Source organism: Garra rufa, chromosome 23 (genome assembly GCF_049309525.1).
Source record: "Garra rufa chromosome 23, GarRuf1.0, whole genome shotgun sequence".
Classification (NCBI taxonomy): Eukaryota; Metazoa; Chordata; class Actinopteri; order Cypriniformes; family Cyprinidae; genus Garra; species Garra rufa.
The window spans coordinates 10,085,117-10,106,031 of NC_133383.1; the positions used below are offsets into that span (position 1 = coordinate 10,085,117).

The 20,915-nt window shown below is 36.1% G+C and overlaps 2 protein-coding genes across 2 annotated transcripts in view; both read right to left on the reverse strand.

Annotated features, from left to right (window-relative positions):
• Nucleotides 1-3,045, reverse strand: gltpb (glycolipid transfer protein b). Its single transcript, XM_073829007.1, has 5 exons — nucleotides 2,943-3,045; nucleotides 1,736-1,794; nucleotides 1,509-1,642; nucleotides 370-520; nucleotides 1-183 (listed from the first exon to the last, which is right to left on the reverse strand). The coding sequence occupies exons 1-5, from the start codon at nucleotides 3,043-3,045 to the stop codon at nucleotides 1-3; spliced, it is 630 nt and encodes a 209-aa protein (XP_073685108.1).
• A 1,363-nt stretch (nucleotides 3,046-4,408) lies between these two features.
• The window catches only part of git2b (G protein-coupled receptor kinase interacting ArfGAP 2b), a 25,134-nt gene continuing 8,627 nt past the window's right edge, over nucleotides 4,409-20,915 (reverse strand). Inside the window, exons 2-20 of the mRNA XM_073829210.1 lie at nucleotides 19,241-19,374; nucleotides 18,718-18,830; nucleotides 18,527-18,632; nucleotides 18,357-18,443; nucleotides 14,909-15,039; nucleotides 14,726-14,820; nucleotides 14,597-14,642; nucleotides 14,351-14,402; nucleotides 14,192-14,264; nucleotides 14,014-14,111; nucleotides 13,808-13,919; nucleotides 13,580-13,722; nucleotides 12,188-12,340; nucleotides 11,890-12,099; nucleotides 11,603-11,692; nucleotides 8,783-8,865; nucleotides 8,513-8,695; nucleotides 7,721-7,784; nucleotides 4,409-6,063 (exon numbers count right to left, since the gene is read on the reverse strand). Of these exons, the coding sequence (XP_073685311.1) occupies nucleotides 5,884-6,063; nucleotides 7,721-7,784; nucleotides 8,513-8,695; nucleotides 8,783-8,865; nucleotides 11,603-11,692; nucleotides 11,890-12,099; nucleotides 12,188-12,340; nucleotides 13,580-13,722; nucleotides 13,808-13,919; nucleotides 14,014-14,111; nucleotides 14,192-14,264; nucleotides 14,351-14,402; nucleotides 14,597-14,642; nucleotides 14,726-14,820; nucleotides 14,909-15,039; nucleotides 18,357-18,443; nucleotides 18,527-18,632; nucleotides 18,718-18,830; nucleotides 19,241-19,374 (2,153 nt within the window). The 3' untranslated portion in view covers nucleotides 4,409-5,883. The remainder of the gene's footprint in view (nucleotides 6,064-7,720; nucleotides 7,785-8,512; nucleotides 8,696-8,782; nucleotides 8,866-11,602; nucleotides 11,693-11,889; nucleotides 12,100-12,187; nucleotides 12,341-13,579; nucleotides 13,723-13,807; nucleotides 13,920-14,013; nucleotides 14,112-14,191; nucleotides 14,265-14,350; nucleotides 14,403-14,596; nucleotides 14,643-14,725; nucleotides 14,821-14,908; nucleotides 15,040-18,356; nucleotides 18,444-18,526; nucleotides 18,633-18,717; nucleotides 18,831-19,240; nucleotides 19,375-20,915) is intronic.

Here is a 20,915-nt window from a genome sequence, read left to right on the forward strand (position 1 = left end):
TCAAACCAGGTAGTCCAGTTCAGCATTCATTGCAGAATACATTTCATAAATGGCATCTACAGTTGCAGTGAAGTTAATCAAGAACTGACGAATTTTTGCTAAGCAATCCTCCTCTGCAACTTCTTGATCCTTGGATAAAGCTTTAAGAAAATCTGACCGGCCTGGTGCAGCAAATAAAGCAGCCTACAGCAGAACCAAACAAAACGCTGGGTAAGCAAAAATCAATACCTTATTAAATACCACTAGCTAGCTAATGCCTTATTACAGAGTGACTCAATATATCAACAAGACCATTCCACAAGGCCTCAACATGCAAAACAAATCGACATGCACATATTGCCATCCACAAAAGCAACAGAAAACACTCACCTTGAAAACCTTCTGGACTATCCAGCCGTGGTACCTCTTGAGAGCTTGGTCATAGGCTTTAGTGATATTGATGCGAATAAGATTGGGATTGTCCTCATCTCTTTCACCATCCGCTAGACTTTGCAGTAAAATCTGAATGAACCGGAGGCCTCTGAGAAGACAGGTAAACTGTTAAAACCAAGGTGCAAGCTATAAATTGTACGTAATGTGTTTCTATTAGAGCTATCACAATTAACGGCTACAATATCACAATCTAAATTCACATACCAACGATTATCTTGTTCGTTATTGATAACTCGAAATTCATTTGAGATGGCGCTTGGGATCAAACGCGAGTTGATTCAGCGTTCGCGCCGTTGTTTGAACTCATTGGCATCTCTTCCGGGACAACCCCTGAACAGGTGGGCTGTTTTTTTTAAGCATAGCCCTTAAAGGTCTCGCTACATTTAAATGTAAAAATTCCCCAAGTAACACAGATAACGCGACGTCCAGTGTAGACAGTATCATTGATTGTAACAGAATCTATTTGGTTTTGACGCGACGCGCCCTTAAATATTTAAATATTTTCGTTTACATGTTTGCTACTTTTTCTTGATTGCATTTTGTAAGTAAACTTAAGCAAATATTTTGACAGCACATCTAGCAAATTGCATTTTGTTTAATAATTTAATCATTAATAATTTAATTTAAAGTTCAGGTACTGTTAAGGACGGAAATAAACTTTTTTTAAACTCTTAAAAATAAAGGTTCCGTTTTTGCAGTGATGCCATGGAAAGAACCATTTTTTGCTTCCCCAAAGCACCTTGAATCCACGAATAGTTCTTAAAATACCATTTTGAAGAATATTTTAAAATTCTAAAGAACCTTTTCTGCATTTGAAAGGTTCCATGGATGTTCAAGGTTCTTCATGGTACCATTGATGCCAGTAAAGAACTTTTATTTTTAAGATTGCAATACAAAAATGTGATTCTTAATTTAATCACGCAGTTCTAGTTTCTATTCATGTTTTTTTAAGTATTTTAAAATATTTTAAAGATATGCACATATAAGTATCTATAAAACTGAGATTTTAGCTGTTACATTTTGGACAAAAGGCATGCAGAAAGTGCATAGTTCACCTAGTCAGGTGAACAAATTACCTCTTTAACCACATGAGCGCCAGTGTAGCTCCAACTTTTGGCCACTCTGAGCCATAGGTGCTTTTTTCTATTAACAGAATCTGCTGAAGAGTCTCATACTTCTCTGGATCTGAGTCATAGACAGCTTTAATTTTCTTTTTGGGAGGAAGTCAGAAAATGCTACTTCAATACATTACCTTCAAAAACTGACAAAGCATGAAAATACATAACTTAGTTCTGAGACTTACTGTGATGTTTCCATTTATGTCAGCCTTAATCGGTGCAAAAACCTTGGAACCTAGGCAATCTGAAAAATCATTTCATAAAACACTTTTTATATTACTCACTATTATAGAAGGCCATGCCTTCAGTGTTACCTAAAACAATAAAGAATACATTAAAATAATCAAATCAATAGAAAAAATAAATAAGATGTGCAGGAAGACCAGCCTTACCAAGAAAGTGAAAATGCCATTTGGTAAACATTTACTGTAAACTGTACACCTATACTAAACTAACAATATTATACTGAAACTATAACTAGACAAGCCTAGAATAAAATACTTATAAAACATAAAACATTAAATAACAGCAATTAACTACAGCAACATTTTAGGCCCACAATTCAAATATGACTGACATTTCAGTGTATTTTTGACCTTGGACCACAAAACCAGTTTTGTGGAAAATTGAAAGTAAGGGTCAATTTTCTGAAACTAATATTTATACATCATCTGAATAAATAAGCTTTTCATTGATATATAGTTTGTTAGGACAATATGCTGAGATACAACTATTTGAAAATCTAGAATCTGAGAGTGCAAAAAAATTAAATACTGAGAAAAGTTGTCCAAATTAAGTTCTTAGCAATGTGTATATCAAAAATTACGCTGTGAGATATTTACGGTAGGAAATTTACAAAATATCCTAATGGATCTTAATATCCTAATAATTTTTGGCATAAAAGAAAAATCTATCATTTTTATCCACAGTGTATTTATGGCTAACTCTACAAATATACCTGTGCTACTTACTACTGGTTTTGTGGTCCAGGGTCAAATTTCTGACCCTAAAACACAGGGTGATAACAGCGCATGGTCACTTGTCGCCACCATGTGGTTGAAGGATGTATTGAAAACCATCCTTTAACCCCCGCTGCGGGAAGAGAGAACGTGTCCGTTCTGTTCTGTCCACTCAATATTTAATGACCTCCTTGTTGTTTGTTACACAGGATTTGACAATTCATACAATTAGAAATCCAATAAACAAGTCAAATGTGAAAGGCAGTGGCATGAAGAGAAATATTACAGGCATATTATACTGTTTCCAGTCATTCGCTTCTATTTAAAATTAACGTACTTAATCTAGCTTTTATCAACATGCCTTATTATAGTTAAAACAGGCATACTTTTTAACTTCCCATAGTGAAATCACATGCAGAAGCTGACGACTCACCGAAAAAAAGTGGAAGATGAGCAACTGACTCCAGAAATGTTTTGGTAGCGATCTCGTTGGTGTCAGGCAGCGGCGCAAACTGCTGATCCAGCAAAAGTGCCATCGCAAATTATATAAATAAAATATAAATAGTATGGTTTCTTTTGTTTTAATTGCACGACGCTTCGTTACAACTTTCAATTCGTCAGTTGTGTCGTGAAAAAAATTTCAACATGTGTGAAGAGCCACTGACAAAGTAACTGACTGAAGGAAATAAGATCGAAATGAGTTCACTGAGGCCACGTTAATAAATCATGCCAGCATTTTGAATTCCCTTCATGGAAAGCTGTACATTTTGAAACAATTATATGAATGTGACCCTGGACCACAATACCAGTCATAAGAGTCCGTTTTTATAACTGTATGGTTTGTTAGGACAATATTTGGCCGAGATACACTTAGTTGAAAATCTGGAATCTGAGGATGCAAAAAAAAAAAAAAATCCAAATTAAGTTCTTAGCAATGCATATTACTAATCAAAAATTAAGTTTTGAAATATTTACTGTACAATATTTACACAATTTCTTAATGTAGAATGATCTTTACTTAACATTTTAATATTTTGACCCATACAATGTATTTTTGGCTATTGCTACAAAACATACCCATGCTACTTAAAGGAGTGGTTCACTTTCAGAACAAAAATTTACAGATAATGTACTCTTCCCCTTGTCATCCAAGATGTTCATGTCTTTCTTTCTTCAGTCATAAATGAAATTATGTTTTTTGAGTAAAACATTTCAGGATTTCTCTCCATGTAATGGACTTCTATGGTGCCCCTGAGTTTGAACTTCCAGAATGCAGCTTCAAAGAGCTCTAAAAGATCATAGCTGAGGAAAGAAGGGTCTTATCTAGCAAAACGATGGGTTATTTTCTAAAAAAATAAAATAATAATAATAATAATAATAATAATAATTAAAATGTATATACTTTTTAAACCTCAAATGCTCATCTTGTCTAGATTAAAAAGTATGTAAGTTGTAAATGCTTTTAGAAAATAATCGATCGTTTCGCTAGGTAAGACCCTTTTTCCTCGGCTGGGATCATTTAGAGCACTTTGAAGCTGCATTTTGGCAGTTCAAACTTGGGGCCACCATAGAAGTCCATTATATGAAGAGAAATCCTAAAATGTTTTCCTCAAATAACACCATTTCTTTACAACTGAAGAAAGACATGAACATCTTGGATGACGAGGGGGTGAGTACATTATCTGTCATTTTTTTGTTCTGAAAGTGAACTACTCCTTTAAGACATTTAACACATTTTACCATTTTATATATGAACGAACATATTATACAACTATACATTTGACTATATTTTTGACTTTTAACCTTAGAGTTACTGACATTTAACACTAATTCAGACAAAAAGTATAATTATTTAATGCAAATACTGATGGACATGCATTAAAAATGACACATTTTCACTTGAGTACAGTTAAAATTTATTATATTTAGTAACAAGACTTTCATTGAAGCAGCATCAATGGCATGATGCATATCCCATTTGAAGGCCAACGTAACCTTCTGAACTGAGCAGGTTAAGTGCATGTGTACACATCCGGCAGATATTAGAGCAGGAAATAGGACAAAGTCGCACCAGATTAGTTGCATACATGACTGACAACTAGCAGCTTACATATATAACTTGTATATAAATATAATACATGTACTGAATAATACAAAGCGATACCACATAATACCGGAATCACTAACACAGCAGCTGGTGGCCGTTAGGCAATTGTTTGTGTTATTAGTATCATTTCAGACAAGGCAACAGATGAACACATCCTTTGGACACACAAATTAACACAGGAACATCTCCTAAAACATCAGGAGGAGTGAATTCATAGCAACGGGATTTCATTTTGCAGTTGTCTGTGAATAAACTCTTGACATTCTCTGATGACATGGATGAATGAAAACTTTCACACACTTGCTAAAGAGGCTATGAGAAACAAATAAGTGAGGGGGAAAAACACTACTTGTCGTGAAAATGACAAACATGACATTTTAAAATCATGAGACATGTCTGCATTTGTGAGGGACTATATATTTAGGTGTATAACAGATACTCAAGCACGCACACACGCACGCACACGCACGCACACACACACACACACACACACACACACACACACACACACACACACACACACACACACACACACACACACACACACACACACACACACACACACACACACACACACACACACACACACACACACACACACACACACACACACACACACACACACACACACACACACACGTGAGGTATGACAGCTCATATACTAAAGCACTCCATAATAAGACTATACACTCTGAATACTTAACACAATGGCAACACCAGGACAGGTAAGGTAGGATTTTGCAGCGAGGCTTCAGTTATTTATTGCACAAGAAATGAGGCATTGTGTGTCCTGACATCTACATCACGGTCACATTTTGAGTGAGCTGGTTTTTTAAGACAAAGAAACACTTAATACCACCAGCTGAATTTCAGCAATAACAGCCGTTTATGATTTCCGGGTTTGTCTCACTTAAACTTTGTATGTGGTATTTTTGAAATGTGCAGGTATTAAATGAGTAAAGGCCTTGTTCTGTTTAACCACAAACAGGAGCAATAGACATAACAAATCAGTTAATTAGCACCATGGGAAGCAAAACAAATATTAGTTAGTTTACATAACCATAAAGCTAGGACAGGGCGTTGATTATCAAGGCTTAGTGCCCCAAAAATTATGTTAGTGTATGTATGCATAAACTTCAAAAAATGCATTATTTGCAGTAATACAAACCAAACTGTGCTGTGTTGATCATCAATAATACTGGACAATATAATAGCAAATAAAAATACATGGTGTAACATATTGAACAGGAAAGGCGCTCACTTGTAATCAGTTACTGTCTTTGGTGGTCACAGTAACTAGCTGTTTAGCCGCCTTGGCAATGTCGTAGGCACACTGAATAACCTGCTGGGAGTCGTGCGGTGTGGCCTTTTGACATTCGCCCTGTAGACGGCTGGCACTCGAGGTCAAGAGGCGTAACGACCCGCGAACGGTCTCAGAAGATGGCCTCTAATGGAAGACAATATCACAATCTTATTAACCATTTAGTGCTTGCTGAGAATGCAAACATATAAGACAAGGATATACAGTTGAAGTCAATATATGCAAAATGTTAATTGTTTTACCAAAATAAAATGGATTCATACAAAATGCATGTTGTTTTTTTATTGAGTACTTGCTCTGAATAAGATATTTCACATAAAAGATGTTTACATATAGTCCATTAGAGAAAATAATAGTTGAATTTATAAAAAACGACCCTGTGCTTAATACTGTGTTGTGACCTGAATGATCCACAGCTGTTTTTTTTTATTTTGTTTAGTGATAGTTGTTCATGAGTCCCTTGTTTGTCCTGAACAGTTAAACTGCCTGCTGTACTTCAGAAAAAAATTGTCAGGTCACACAAATTCTTTGGTTTTTCAGCCTTTCTTGTGTGTTTGAACACTTTTCAACAAGGATTGTATGACTTTGAGATTCATATTTTCACACACACTAAAGACAACTGAGGGACTCAACTATTACACTTCAAAAAATGCTTGTTTCCTGCCAACATATCTTAAATCAAGAAGGATTTTCTAGACAAGTACAAAATTATTTTCTTGTTTTATAAAAAAAAAAAAAAAACACAAGCAAAATAATCTGCCATTGGGGCAAGCAAAAAAAATCTTATTTCAAACAGAAATCAAGATTATTTTTCTTACCACATTGGCAGATTATTTAGCTTGTTTCAACCAAAATTTAATTTTGACTTGTTTATGAAAACAAGAACATAATTTTTACTTGTCTAGAGTCTAGACAATCCTTCTTGATTTAAGAATTTTTAGATATTTTGGCTAGAAACAAGACAAAAAAATCTAAGAAAACCATTTTTTTTGCAGAGTACAGAAGGTCCAAACACTCACTGATGCTTCAGAAGGAATCAATGCACTAAGATGGGGTGAAAACTTTTTAAATTGGAAGATCAGGGTGAATTTATTACTTATTTTGTCCTTCTGGAAACATGTTAGTTCTTCTGTAGCTTCTGAAGGGCAGTACTAAATGAAAAAATATATATATTTAGGCAAAATAAGAAAAATGTACATGTTTTCATTCTGTTCAAAAGTTTATACCCCTGGCTCTTAATGCATCATGTTTTCTTTTGACATATCAGTGAACATTTGAAAATGTTGTAATGGTTGCAAATGAGTCCCTCAGTTGTCCTCAATGTGAAAAAAATCTCAAGATCTCAAAATAATACAGTCAGTGTTGGAAATAGTTAAAATACACAAAAATGCTGAAAAATCTAATAATTTGTGGGATCTGAAAAATCTTTCTGAAGAACAGCACAAAAGTTCAGGACATACAAGGGGCTATCACTAAACAAAAACAGCTGTGGATCATTCAGGTTAACAACAGGTTTTAAATATCAAGTATGTTATTTGTTAACTTTTGAATGGGGTCATTTTTATAAATTCAACTATCATTTTCTCTTGTGGACTTTATGTAAATGTATTTTATGTGAAATATCTCATTCAGGTCAGTACTACATATAAAACAACATGCATTTTGTATGATCCCTCTTATTTTGTTAAAATAATTATTATTTGGTGTATGCAAACTTTTGATTTCAACTGTAAATAGAACTATTTTTATTAAGGCAAAGTTTCCTTGTTGGCCCAAGGCTTACCTTAGGGAATAACGTAGCCATTTCTGTCACTGCTACAAGAATTCTCTCTGAACATGGGACAAAGCTTTGACAAAGAAATACAATAAATAATTAAAAGGGTCATTTAAGATTATGATTCAAATCTTACCATTTTAAAGCTATATTATAATAATTAAAATGTGGAAAAGTAGAAGCAAATATGCATCTAATAATCCACACAAAAGCTTGATTCACACTACAACTCAGTTCAGCCTTAAATAAAGAAAAAAGAACTAAAAATAAATAATGAAACAAGGATAAGAAAAGCCATTTTTAATAATTAGTGGTTCTTGATGGTAGAAACCACCCAGAACACAACAGCAACCACACACTGACTTTTTTACACTGTGAAAGGGGAGCTGAAGTGCAGATCTGGGTGAGTGAAATGCTAACCTATGGTATCGTTCTCCCATGAATGCATAATGATCACCACTGACCGGAGACTCAATACCAGCACAAGTTCAGCAACAAAGGCTCTGTGTTCAGAATATTGGATCCAAATGGCTGTTCCTGATACTTATATGAATACTGAACATACTGCATGCTGTAAACTCAGCAAAAAAGAAACAAAGCATAAGCTATTTGTGAATCTATGTGTGTCCTTCCATCCTGGTCATGTGATGTTATATCCCAGCTGTGTTGACACGATCCCATCACTTGCTTAACAGACAAAGGTGACACTGTGTCCCCGAGGCTGAACGCTGAGTTTCTGTCTAGTGACTAGGTCCTAAACCTATCCATGCTGTCGCCGCACAAATGCCAGAGTAATCTTACCTCTCATGTTTATTCTCTTGGGCAGCTCTGAGTAATTCCTGGATGTTCTTCGTGATCAGCTCTGTTTTGCTGATGACATCCTCTGTGCACGGTAGAGACGAATCGCACTCACCCTCAGACGGGTTTTCTGATTGTGGCACTGTACCATCGCCCAGCCAGCCGCTCGCCCTGGAGTGCACTGACCTGTGAGTAAAGTGGAAGAATTCAGTGTCAAAAAAATGCATTTGAATATATGTTTTTTTTTAAACAACAAGAGGTGCAAAGACAAACCCAGATTCGTCCATCTCGACATGGTTCAGTGCATTATCATAGTCACTTTCTGGCAAGCCGCTCTGGGCGTCTAATGTGGATCCCTAAAACAGGAATAGAATCATAGTGAGCTTTCTGCACAAACAAGGGATGCTAACTGTTACTGAAAACTGGTGCTCACTCAAAGCTTGAAGACACAGCAAACCATCATGCATTTGGTGTAGAATCAAAACATCAGCATAACAGAGCTGTAAAGTAAAGCCAGAAACATACTCCACGCAAGCAGTTGCACGCAGATGCTCAGCCAACACACTGTCCGGTAACAAACCCTTAAGACTCAAGGGGGCAATAGAGTTCCCTTCAAACATCTGCCTTATTTGCCCTGCGTTAGTATTCAAATAGCTAGTTATAAACATGTTAACCGTTTAGCTGACTTTAACTTGTTCAACAAGACTGTTTTCAAAACCATTGCTCTGTGGGAGGGGTGGAGATATATCCAAAATCGTACATCGTGAGTAATGAGTAATATGAGTAATTTTATTTCACGGTACTGACATGTCACAATGTAGTTACTTTTGCTTTAAATAAGGTTTTTATGATATCAAAACGTTTGATACCATAATTTAATACAGGGTTCGTACAGATACTGTATAATAAAATTCCAGGGCTTTCAAGGGCTTTTCAAGCACTTCTTTTTTGATTTTCAAGGACTTCCAACAGAGATCTCACTTATCAAACAATGTCTCTTTCAAACTCAAAATTCTAAAGATAAATAGATAAATAAAAATATACTAATTTAAAAAAATGGCAAAAATAAAGTGAAGCACATACAAAGTATCACTACTAAAGTATTAGAAAGTACACTACACTTTTACTATAGTACTATAGTATTGGAGTTACAAAAAGCTCCATTTCCCCCATCACTACATACTTTTTAAAATCATTACAATTGTCACGCTAACCCGGTGGAGGTGTGGCTGTCTTCCGTGTACCCGTCATTTCTTTCTCCTGCATGCCGCCTCCTCTGCGCGCGCTCTGCATTGCCAGCCCGCACGTGACTGTGCGCGCGCTCTGGTGCGTCCCGACCAGGTGAATTGAATTGGGGAAATTAGAAGTTCGCGCCCAGTTCAGTGTTTAAAAACATGCATTTAGTCATTTGACTGGAGCGCGACGGACAAAGACGGCAGAGGCACAAACTCATTCACTGTGAGGAACTGGGACTTTTTAATTATGACGGGCTATCGGTAAGCTCACGTGAACTCTTTATTCATAGACTCTCATTTAGATCCTTTGTTTGGTATTTAATGTGGTAAATGTGTTAATGTTACAGGTGAAGTTTGAAAGTAATTATTACTGCATGATTTAAAGAGATGCTGATAACTGATAAGACTAAAATGCTTAGATTGGTATGGTATTGCTTGTAACATGCAGAGTAATAAATCAAGCTGTGTTGCCTGTAAAAAATGCATTTAACCTTTCCTGTGTTGGAAGAATACCTGTTTATTTAAAATGTTTGTGCTTTGTTTGTTTAAAGGTTTTTCACCTGTTGCATTTGATCCTACCATTGCTACATGAAGTGATCAAAATAAATATCATTCTGAGTGAAATCCCAAGTCTGGTCCTTTTCAAGTGTGGACACCTCACAGTTAGAAGACACTTGACAACAATTGATGTCAATTCGAAAATAAATGTCTCCTTTTAATTTTCTATTTTTTGCTATTGAATCACTTGAAATTGATGATCAAACTTCAAGTTTGAATCAATCGAATTCAGAGTAAATGACTAAACTGATTTGGTTCATCGGTTACTCTTTTTCTGGGACACAGAAGTCCCGATCTGAATCAAATGATTCACAATCCACACTGCGTAGTCCTGATATGAATAATGATTCACGAACAACCATTTCAGATTGGGGCTCGGAGCACAGATTGTGAATCATTAGATCGGGACTATAAAAGGCGACTTCAAATAATAATAAAAAAAAAAAAAAAAAAAATTACCCTCATAACTGGTTTTGTGGTACAGGGTCACATTTAGTCTAGAGCAGTGAGAAATCTTCTTTCTTTTGTTGTTTGATTAACTTGAATGAGGAATATTAGACTGCTGTCACTTTAAGAGCTGCTCTGATCCAATATATTGTTACACATGCGTTTTCTTTCTCAGCTGTTTTCTTTCACTTAAGACTTAAATTACTGTGTTTACGAGGATACTTGCAAAGACGGGCATTTTGACACACAAGTTTGTGTATTTAACAGTGTAAGATTAATAACGTGGCAAAAATAACTACATTCAAAACTCCCGTGCTTAAAATCACTTGTTTTTAAACCGCAATGCTAAAAATGAAGTGCAATCAATAAGTGTTTGTGACCACGTAGCACCGCGATAGACACGATAGTTGAAAATATCTACCAGTTGACACATTTCTACTGGTTAATCGTGTCAACCAGTATATGACCCACTCCTATCACTAGCAACACAAAAGTCATTGGTTCAACTGAGTATGAAGGAACTGATAAAATGTCTACCTTCAATGTAATCTAAGTTGGACGATGGACAACGTCACACTTGTGTAGCTAGAAGCATTTGCATTCGCATACTTGCGTAGATTATGTTTTGGGTCTGAGATATCAGAGAGCCAGTGACTGCGTTACACATCAAGTAGAGTTGTGAGTAATGTTAATGGCTGGCGTCTCTCGCTGTGCATACTGTTTAACGTTAGTAGTCCAGCTGAGGAACAAGTTGTCCATTGGTTGGACAGATCTGTGGTTCATGCACTGAGTGAATGGGGACAGATAGAAGAGAAGTCCTTTCAACAGCCTGTTCACTGAGCAGGTACTTCACCCTTTGGGTTATCTCATCCCAGGACCAGGACAGAGTTGAGGGGAACGTGGGAAGGGAGGAGAAGGCAGTCACCGAGGGACCCTTCCCAATCTAGAAAGGGTTCAGATTATGTTTTGAATAGGCAAAGGGATTTTTTTTTTTAAATATGAATGCATAAAAAGGGAATAGGGGCTATCAAAGCATACCTGACGTTATGATTCACTGGGTTACCAAATGAGTTAAAACCAAGGAAATAATGAGTCAGGAGTGCCACAACCAATTCCGGATTTGGTTTGGTTAATACTTACATTTGACGGCAGTGGTTGAAGAGTCAAGGTTGTGTCAGGGCAGACGGTTTCTCCTCTAGGGTGGTACTGCCTCAAACCCGAGCCGGTCTCATACATCGACATGGCCCTACAGCCACGTGGAGGTGCCCTGTGCGGGAGGTCCTGCGGCCTTGCCAAGCTGTTAGGAGTCGGCCATTTTAGAGTGCTGTTCTCATTCTGGAGGGAGTTTAACTGAAACACAGGCACCAAGTAGAGTCAGAGATTTGCAGCAAAGATGGTTGTGTTGAGTAGGGCTGGGTGATACGATCTGAACACTCACCTTGCTCTGCATGAGTCTCAACTCCTCACTAAGATGGCAGTTGACCTTGAGGAGCTGTTGGATCTTTGCTTCAGAGGCGGTAAGGGCACTTTTCACTTCCATGAACTCCTGCACAGTGATGGGGCTGTCCGACAAGTCTGAAGACTCTGAGCTCTGAGAGAAGAGATCACAGTTAAATTTGTTCCTATACAATTGAGGTCAAATCTTTACATCCCTCTTTCAGAATCTGCAAAATGTTAATTGTTTTACCAAAATAAGAGAGCTCATACAAAATGCATGTTATTGTTTATTCTCCACTGACCTGAATAAGATATTTCACATAAAAGACATTTACAAATAGTCCACAAGAGAAAATGCATAAAATGACCCCATTCCCCATTTCCAACAATGACTGTATGATTTAGAGATCCATCTTTTCACCCCGAATACAACTGAGGGTCTCAATTGCAACTATCATAGAAGGTTCAAAAGCTCACTGATGCTTCAGAAGGAAAAACAAGGCATCAAGAGCTGGGGGTGAAAACTTTTTGAATTTAAAGATCAGGGTAAATTTAAATTATTTTTTTTCTGGGAAATGTGTAACTATCTTCTCTAGCCTCTGAAGGGCAGTACTAAATGTAATATTTAGGTAAAATAAGAAAAATGTACACATCTCTATTTTGTTTAAAAGGTTTTTCCATCTAGAGCGTTTGAACCTTCTGTAATAGTTGCATATGAGTCCCTCAGTTGTCCTCGGTGTGAAAAGATGGATCTTAAAATCACACAGTCATTGTTGGAAAGGGTTCAAATACAAAAAAAATGCTGGAAAACCAAAGAATTTGTGGGACCTGAAGGATTTTTCTGAAGAAGAGCAGGCAGTTTAACTGTTCAGGACAAACAAAGGACTCATGAACAACTATTACTAAACAAAAAGACACAGCTGTGGATCATTCAGGTAACAACACAGTATTTGAGAATCAAGGGGATGTAAACTTTTGAACCGCATCATTTTTATAAATTCAACTATTATTTTCTCTTGTGGACTATACTGTATGTAAATGTCTTATTTAAAATATCTTATTCAGGTCAGTGGAGAATAAACAATAACATGCATTTTGTATGATCCCTCTTATTTTGGTAAAACAATTAACATTTTGCAGATTTTGAAAGGAAGATGTAAACTTTTGACCTCAACTGTACACTTAGGTCAGGGGTGTCCAAACTCATCCTGGAGGGCTGGTGTCTTGCAGAGTTTTGCTCCAACTAGCCTCAAAACCCCTGCCAGGAAGTCTGTAGTATGCCTAGTAAGAGCTTGGATAGCTGGTTCAGGTGTGTCTAATTGGGGGTCTGCATGACACTGACCCTCAAAGACCAAGTTTGGGCACCCCTGACCTAGAGGACCTCCTGATGTACCTTGGTCCGCTCATCTTTTCCAGATGTTGGTTCTTGCTCAGTATCCTCATCGGATGCCACACTGTCGTAATCAGGCTGGTCCAACTCTGAACTTTCACTGCCATGACGGTTCCCAATGTCTTTCAGAATTAACTCTACATTATCTGGACAGACACAAAGGGTGGAAGTTGAACTTCATGCATTATATAGTTCATGATCAAAGAAAAACCCAAGATCCCCTTTCATCACCTTTAAAATTATCAGGGGAATTTCCTTGTTGACGGCGCTTGGCGTCAGTTAAAATATCAACAACCAATGTCGCAAACTCATGTGCATTAAACCTTGCAAGCTTCTGACGTCCCTGCAACAAACACCACAAAGAAAGAAAACTCAAACATTATTAAACCAACTCAATTTTTTTTTAGAAGGTGAAAGTATGCATCTAGTCAATGTACCTGATTCCTAGTAGAAGAATATTCAGGGTTGACAGGGAGGAAAGGAACCACGGTGGTGTCCGTGACCAACGTGCTGTGGTTCTGAGTCGCAAGCCAGACTATAACAGCAAAAGAATTCCATAAATCAAAATGTTAGGATAAAATCAGGAAAAGTACTTTGAGGGAATGATATTCTAACCTGCATCCGTTTCTCTTCTGTCAACTTCATCATAAACATCCATGGCTAGTTCTTCAAACTGATGATTACTAAGCTGAGAGCAGCACAACAAGGTTATTACACAAACAGCAAACCTCAAGGTTCAACTTTACAAAAGCAGCAAACTCCTGTACCACTTACCGACTGAAGCTTCTTCTTTGCTGCTTTGGCCAATTCTGACAAGTCAAGACTGCTGTATGTAAAATAAAATGATAAAAGCTGTTATCATCAGATCATAACTTAGTTTAGCAAGACAAGCAAGTTTTACTTTTATACTTACACATTTCTTATCCATATGGAGCGAGCAAAGAAAACAAATTATGCATTTAAGTATTATAATCAAAAACAGTTTAAGACAAGTGTGGTACAAAAGGGAGCTTATCCTACCTGTCTGCTATCTGAGGAATTATAAAGTGTTGACCGTTTTTATGATCTGAGAGAAAAAAAAATCTTTTCAGGCTTTCAAATCTTTGAAGCACATGCTGTACTGTTATTACAAAGATACTTATGACTGACCTGGCTTTCTTCCACACAGATAGAATGCTAGTCTGTCTGTCAGCTCAAACTGGATCTCCACCAGCCTGTCTGCAAGTTCCTGGTGTCCTGCCTGCCTATAATGAGACATAAGAGAAAACAAAACATTAAACATTCAAAACGCTGACTTTTTCTATTGATTCCTCAGATCTAATTCTCTCTCACCTGGCGTAGTCAATAGGAGTCTTCCCAGAACTGTCTGGTGCTCCGGGATCTGCTCCATACACAGTGAGCAGCTCTGCCTGTAGCAGCTGGCCTGCTTTTGCAGCCACATGTAATGGAGTATTTCCTTTCTCCTGAGGAAAACAAATGATGTGGCATTCAATGGAGTAATGTATTCCTACTATGGAGCGCATTCATTTAAAGAATAGTTCACTTCCAGAATATATATATATATATATATATATATATATAGTATATCAGTTGAACAGAAATGAAGGTTTTTGAGAAAAAACATTACAGGATTTTTCTTCACATACTGGACTTCAATGGGAGCCAATGGGTTGAAGGTCCAAATTGCAGTTTCAATGCAGCTTCAAAGGGCTCTACACGATCCCAGCTGAGGAATAAGGTTCTTATCTAGCAGAGCGATTGGCTATTTTCTATTTTAAAAAAATAAATAATAATTACCACAAATGTTGTCTTTCCTGCATTATGTAATCATGTCTTGCACAGTTAGTTCTTCGTCTGGGTACACATTTTCTCCTCCAACTTCAAAATCATCCAACTAACGTTGTTTTACTTTTTTAAAGGGCCTTTGACTTTCTTTACACATCGTGCGACTGACTAGATCAGCATATTTGTGTTAGCACTGAATGGAGCTTCAAAGGTTTCTACATGTTTTTGCAATGTTAAGTAATATCCTTTCATAAAACAAAGTGTAGAGAGACTGTAAATAAAACATTCACTGTGCAGTGTAGAGAGCTTTGTTGATTAAAATGGAAATTTGTGAGATCGCCATGAACTAAGAAGAGTGACAGCTTTTAAGGATTTTTAAGGAAGTTTGTACATTAGATATTGATTTTAATACAGTAATTATTACAATTGATTTAAAACAGTTAAATAAACAAGTTATTATTAAGTGACAAACATTGTCTGACTATAACACTATTGCCCGATTTTGCTCTATTTCGTCTTCAAAAATGGTCAAACAAATCACAACTGAGCCACTGCGCATTTCCATTCAAACTCAGCGCTGTTTCGTTTATGAATGAACGTGCATTTTTAAATGAATCTAGTGAGTCGATGATTAAATTTCTCATTCATAAAGACGCTTGCTTTATTCCTGAATGAATCAGCCATTCAAACGAATCAAATGAATGATATGATTTAGTAATTAAATCAGTGACTTACTGCCACCTACTGGCAGATTTAGTTTCATTTTTCTTTTTCAGTTATTTAATCATTAAACATTTCTGTATTCAAAATGTTATATTTAAAAAATAAATCTCAACATTAATTTATGAATTTGATTGCACTCATGCCATCTCTGAGCCTCACTAAACATATGAAAATACACACTTTTGTGCCACCTCTGTAGTATAAATTAATTTTGTTAATACTAATTTAATTGGTAACTTCTACTTGTTCTTATTCTGTTGTTTTAATTACAAATTTTCAAAAGCTTGCAAATAAAATATATATATATATATATATATACAAATTTTAACGCATTTTAATCGCACTTATTTTTGCACTGCGGAACGTTTCTCACTGGATAAGTTTCGGCGGACCGATTATACTGGAGCACCAACTAGCGTTCAGACAAAAACAAACCACAGTGAACATGGGCAAAGAAGCTGATGAGACCGCTTTGGTTGGCCCTGTGGATGGGAAATTTTGTTATAAAAAACGAATGGATGAAAGCGTCGATAAGAGCATGGTTGTGTGCAAGCTATGCAACAAGGAATTTGCATCTCACCGCAGGACATCGAGCCTATTGCTACACTTAATGGCAATATTGCACTGGTCTGTTGGACTTGGTTGAACAAAAATAAACAATATTTTGTTGCTTATGTATTCAGTCATTATCAATGGTATAATTAAAAAGCCATAGGAAAAAAACGTACTCCTCACTGTTCTCAGGTCAAATATTTATATGCGATTAAAATGCGATTAATTTCGATTAATTAATTACAAAGCCTCTAATTAATTAGATTAATTTTTTTAATCGAGTCCCGGCTCCAATATATATATATATATATATATATATATATATATATATATATATATATATATATATATATATAAAAAATGACATAAAGCTTACATGCTTTCAATAAAGTTGCCAAAAATGTCATAACAAAGGTAAAAACAAAATTCCCCTGTAAATCACTTTAAAGGTGCAATGTGTAATATTTAAGATGATCTCTAGACAGAAATGCAATATAGTATACATAACTATGTTTTCAGGGGTGTATAAAGACCTTACTTAATGAATCATTATGTTTTTATTACCTTAGAATTATCAGTTTATATCTACATACACCGCGGGTCCCCTCACATGGAAGTCGCCGTATTGTTTCTACAGTAGCCCTAAACGGACAAACTGCGTTTCATCACTGTTGTTCTAGCGGAAAAACACTGACACAATGATGAACATGTAACTGTAATATTCACAATAACATTGTTTTATTGAATTATTAAGTAAATATAATTCCTTAATTCCTTTTAAAAGAAACCTAATTACTCTTTGCTGTCTAAAACGACGACATCTTAATCCCGTGTGGGCCACCGTAGCTTCTGTAAAGGGAGGGGTGAGCGGTGGACGGGAGCCGTTGGTTATAATTCACAATCTCACCACTAAATGCCGCAAAAATCTACACACTGCACCTTTAAGGAGTCAAATATTTTTTGATTATTGATTAGAAGGTGCTCTTGAAATTTTGACAAGTGCTCCTAAAAAGAAAAGTAAGCGTACAGCCCTGTAAGACCCTTATTCCTCAGCCTAAACCTTGTAGAGCCCTTGAAGCTGCATTGAAACTGCAATTGGGATCTTCATCCCGCCGATTCCCATTGAAGTTCACTATATGTGACTCTGGACCACAAAACCAGTCATAAGGGTTAATTTTTTAAATTGAGATTTATAGATCATCTGAAAGCTGAATAAATAAGCTTTCCATTGATGTATTGTTTGTTAGGATAGGATATATTAGGTCAAGATACAACTATTTGAAAATCTGCAATCTAAAGGTGCAAAAAAAACAAAATAGTGAGAAAATATCCTTTAAAGTTGTCCAAATGAAGTTCTTAGCAATGCATATTACTAATCAAAAATTAAGTTTTGATATATTTACAGTAGGAAATTTACAAAATATCTTCATGGAACATTTACTTAATATCCTAATGATTTTTGGCAAAAAAGAAAAATCAATAAATATTTTCTTCTTTTTTTTTTGACTGAAGAAAGACAGACATGAACATCTTGGATGACATTGGGGTGAGTAAATTATCAGGAAATTTGTGAACTAATCCTTCAAATAGAAAACAAACCAAAACAATGATTGTTTGCCTCAACTATGCTCAGATTTTTTAGTTTCAGAGTTGGTACAGATACTGTTTTTAATATTACATTACCTACAACAGAAAATATGGCAATAAGTTTGAAACTTACTGGATGGAAAAAGTTAGCCTGTGCTCCCAACGACAACAGCCTCAGACACGTTTCCAAATTGCCGGTTCGAACACTAGAGTGAAGTTGCTGAAAACAAAAACGAATTCATGGTTTATTTGGTGGTTTTGGTCTCAAGAACTTCAGACGTAGTTTCATATCAAGGTTCTTACCTTGCTGAGGTCTTTGGCTGTAACGCTATCATCTTCACGACACGGCATTCGATGAACAAATGCCAGCATTTGATATTTAGCCTTTATGAAATCTGTTTTGTTAGGGCTGAGAGAGAAGATAAACAATAAAGTGAGCATATTTATGCTGAGAGACTCGCTTGGTTCTGAACGCCATGATGTATGGGACTCACTGGACTCTGTCCTGAGGATTGGCTTTGCGTTTTCCACTCATGATAGAACATGGATCCAGAAGACTGTGTTCCCAGATTGAATTTGCTCCATTATTATACAGGGACTTCACCATCTGTGCATAAACACCAAAAACGTCACCTCAACTTTAACATAAAATGCTGCAATGGCATTTCTGTGACTCCGATGTCAGCAAGATACATGAAGTGTCGAGAAGGATGTTGTGGCAGCTTGTGCAATTAACCGCATGTCTGAATTTGGCCTAATGCAATATGTTTTTAATGACATGTTTAGCTCTTCTGACATTTCAAGACCCTAGACGTGATATGCAACAACATTATCTCGCAGTGTGGTGTAAAAAACAAGCTAGAATAGAAGCAGAGGCTGATGTGGGAAGCTGTGCAGACCGTTGCGTTCTATTCTTGTCTGAGGAACTGAGATACAATGCCCCATTTCCTTTTAATGAACCTCAGGAAATGCAAAGCTTAGCAGCTCCCCATCAGAGCATGCTGCGTGGGACTTCACCTGAAGCTGCGAGGAGGGCCACGGAGTTTGGGTCAGGTGCCGGACTTGAGAACTGTGGCGGCCCAGACCTCGGTGAATACTGCAGCATTCGTCGCAGATCAGAACTCCACGATTGATCGAGGCCCAACGAGGATCTGAAAGGAAAAAAGAAAAGCTTTGTGAGTGACACAACACAGTGTGTTGCACAACACAGTTACTAATTCCTTTCCATAGGCAGATCCTGACATTATTTTCTAGTCATTCTTCCTCTATAGACTCCTAATGAGCCTTGCAAAACTTGTTTGAGCAAAATACATATGTGACAGTGGACCACAAAACTTAAGTAGCACAAGTGCATTTATAGCAATAGCCAAAATACATTGTATGTGTCAAAATGACACATTAGGATATTAAGTAAAGATCATGCTCCATAAAGATATTTTGTAAACTTCCTACCGTAAATATATCAAAACTTAATTTCTGATTAGTAACATGCATTGCTAAGAACTTCATTTGGACAACTTTAAAGGCGATTTTATCAATATTTAGATTTTTTGCCCCCTCAGGTTACAGATTTTCAAGTTGTATCTTGACCAAATATTGTTCTATCCCAACAAACCATACACCACTGGAAAGCTTATTTATTCAGCTTTTTCAGATGATGATATAAATCTCAATATCAAATGAACCCTTATGACTGGTTTTGTGGTCCAGGGTCACATATAAGCATTCATTTGTGACATTAAGGCTTCTTTGGACAAACAGCCATCTGTGCTAGTTTCCACTGAAGCACAAGACACTTTTTAGATCATAATGCTGAAGAACATGAAAGAAATGACATAAAGAATCTTATTTAATGATTTTTTTTTTTTTTACATAAAAACCCACATTTTCACACATTCATTCTTATGTGAGCAATAAATAGCATTTTAAACTGAACAGACAAATTGGTCCAAAATAAAGATGTAAACAACAGTGATGTATAAACTTAATACCATAAATAAAAATGTATAATTAATGTATTTCATTGCTGTAGATTAATTATTCTCGTGTGTGTGTGTGTGTGTGTGTGTGTGTGTGTGTGTGTGTGTGTGTGTGTGTATACACCAAACCAAAAACAGACGGTTCTGCATATTGATTTTCAGAAAACTAAAACAAATATGTGACCCTGGACCACAAAACCAGTCTTAAGTAGCACAGGTACATGTGTAGCAATAGCCAACAATACATTGTATGGGTCAAAATGATCCATTTTTCTTTTATTCCAAAAATCATTAGGATATTAAGTAAAGATCATGTTCCATTAATATATTTTGTAAATTTCCAATTGTAAATATATCAAAGGGTAATTTTTGATTAGTAATATGCAATACTAATTACTTCATTTGGACAACTTTAAAGGCGATTTTCTCAATATTTTGATTTTTTGGCATTCTCAGATTCTACATTTTCAAATAGTTGCAGCTCTGACAAATATTGTCCTATCCTAACAAACCATATATCAATGGAAAGCTTATTTATTCAGCTTTCAGTTTATTTATTTATTTTTTATTTTTTTGACACTTAAGACTTTGTGGTCCAGTTATAATCTGTTTAGTGTATAGGAAAAAAAATAACAGTGATTAAATGATGAATGAATAAATACATATTTACCTCCCATTTGGCTACTGGCTATTAATTATATCATAATATACAG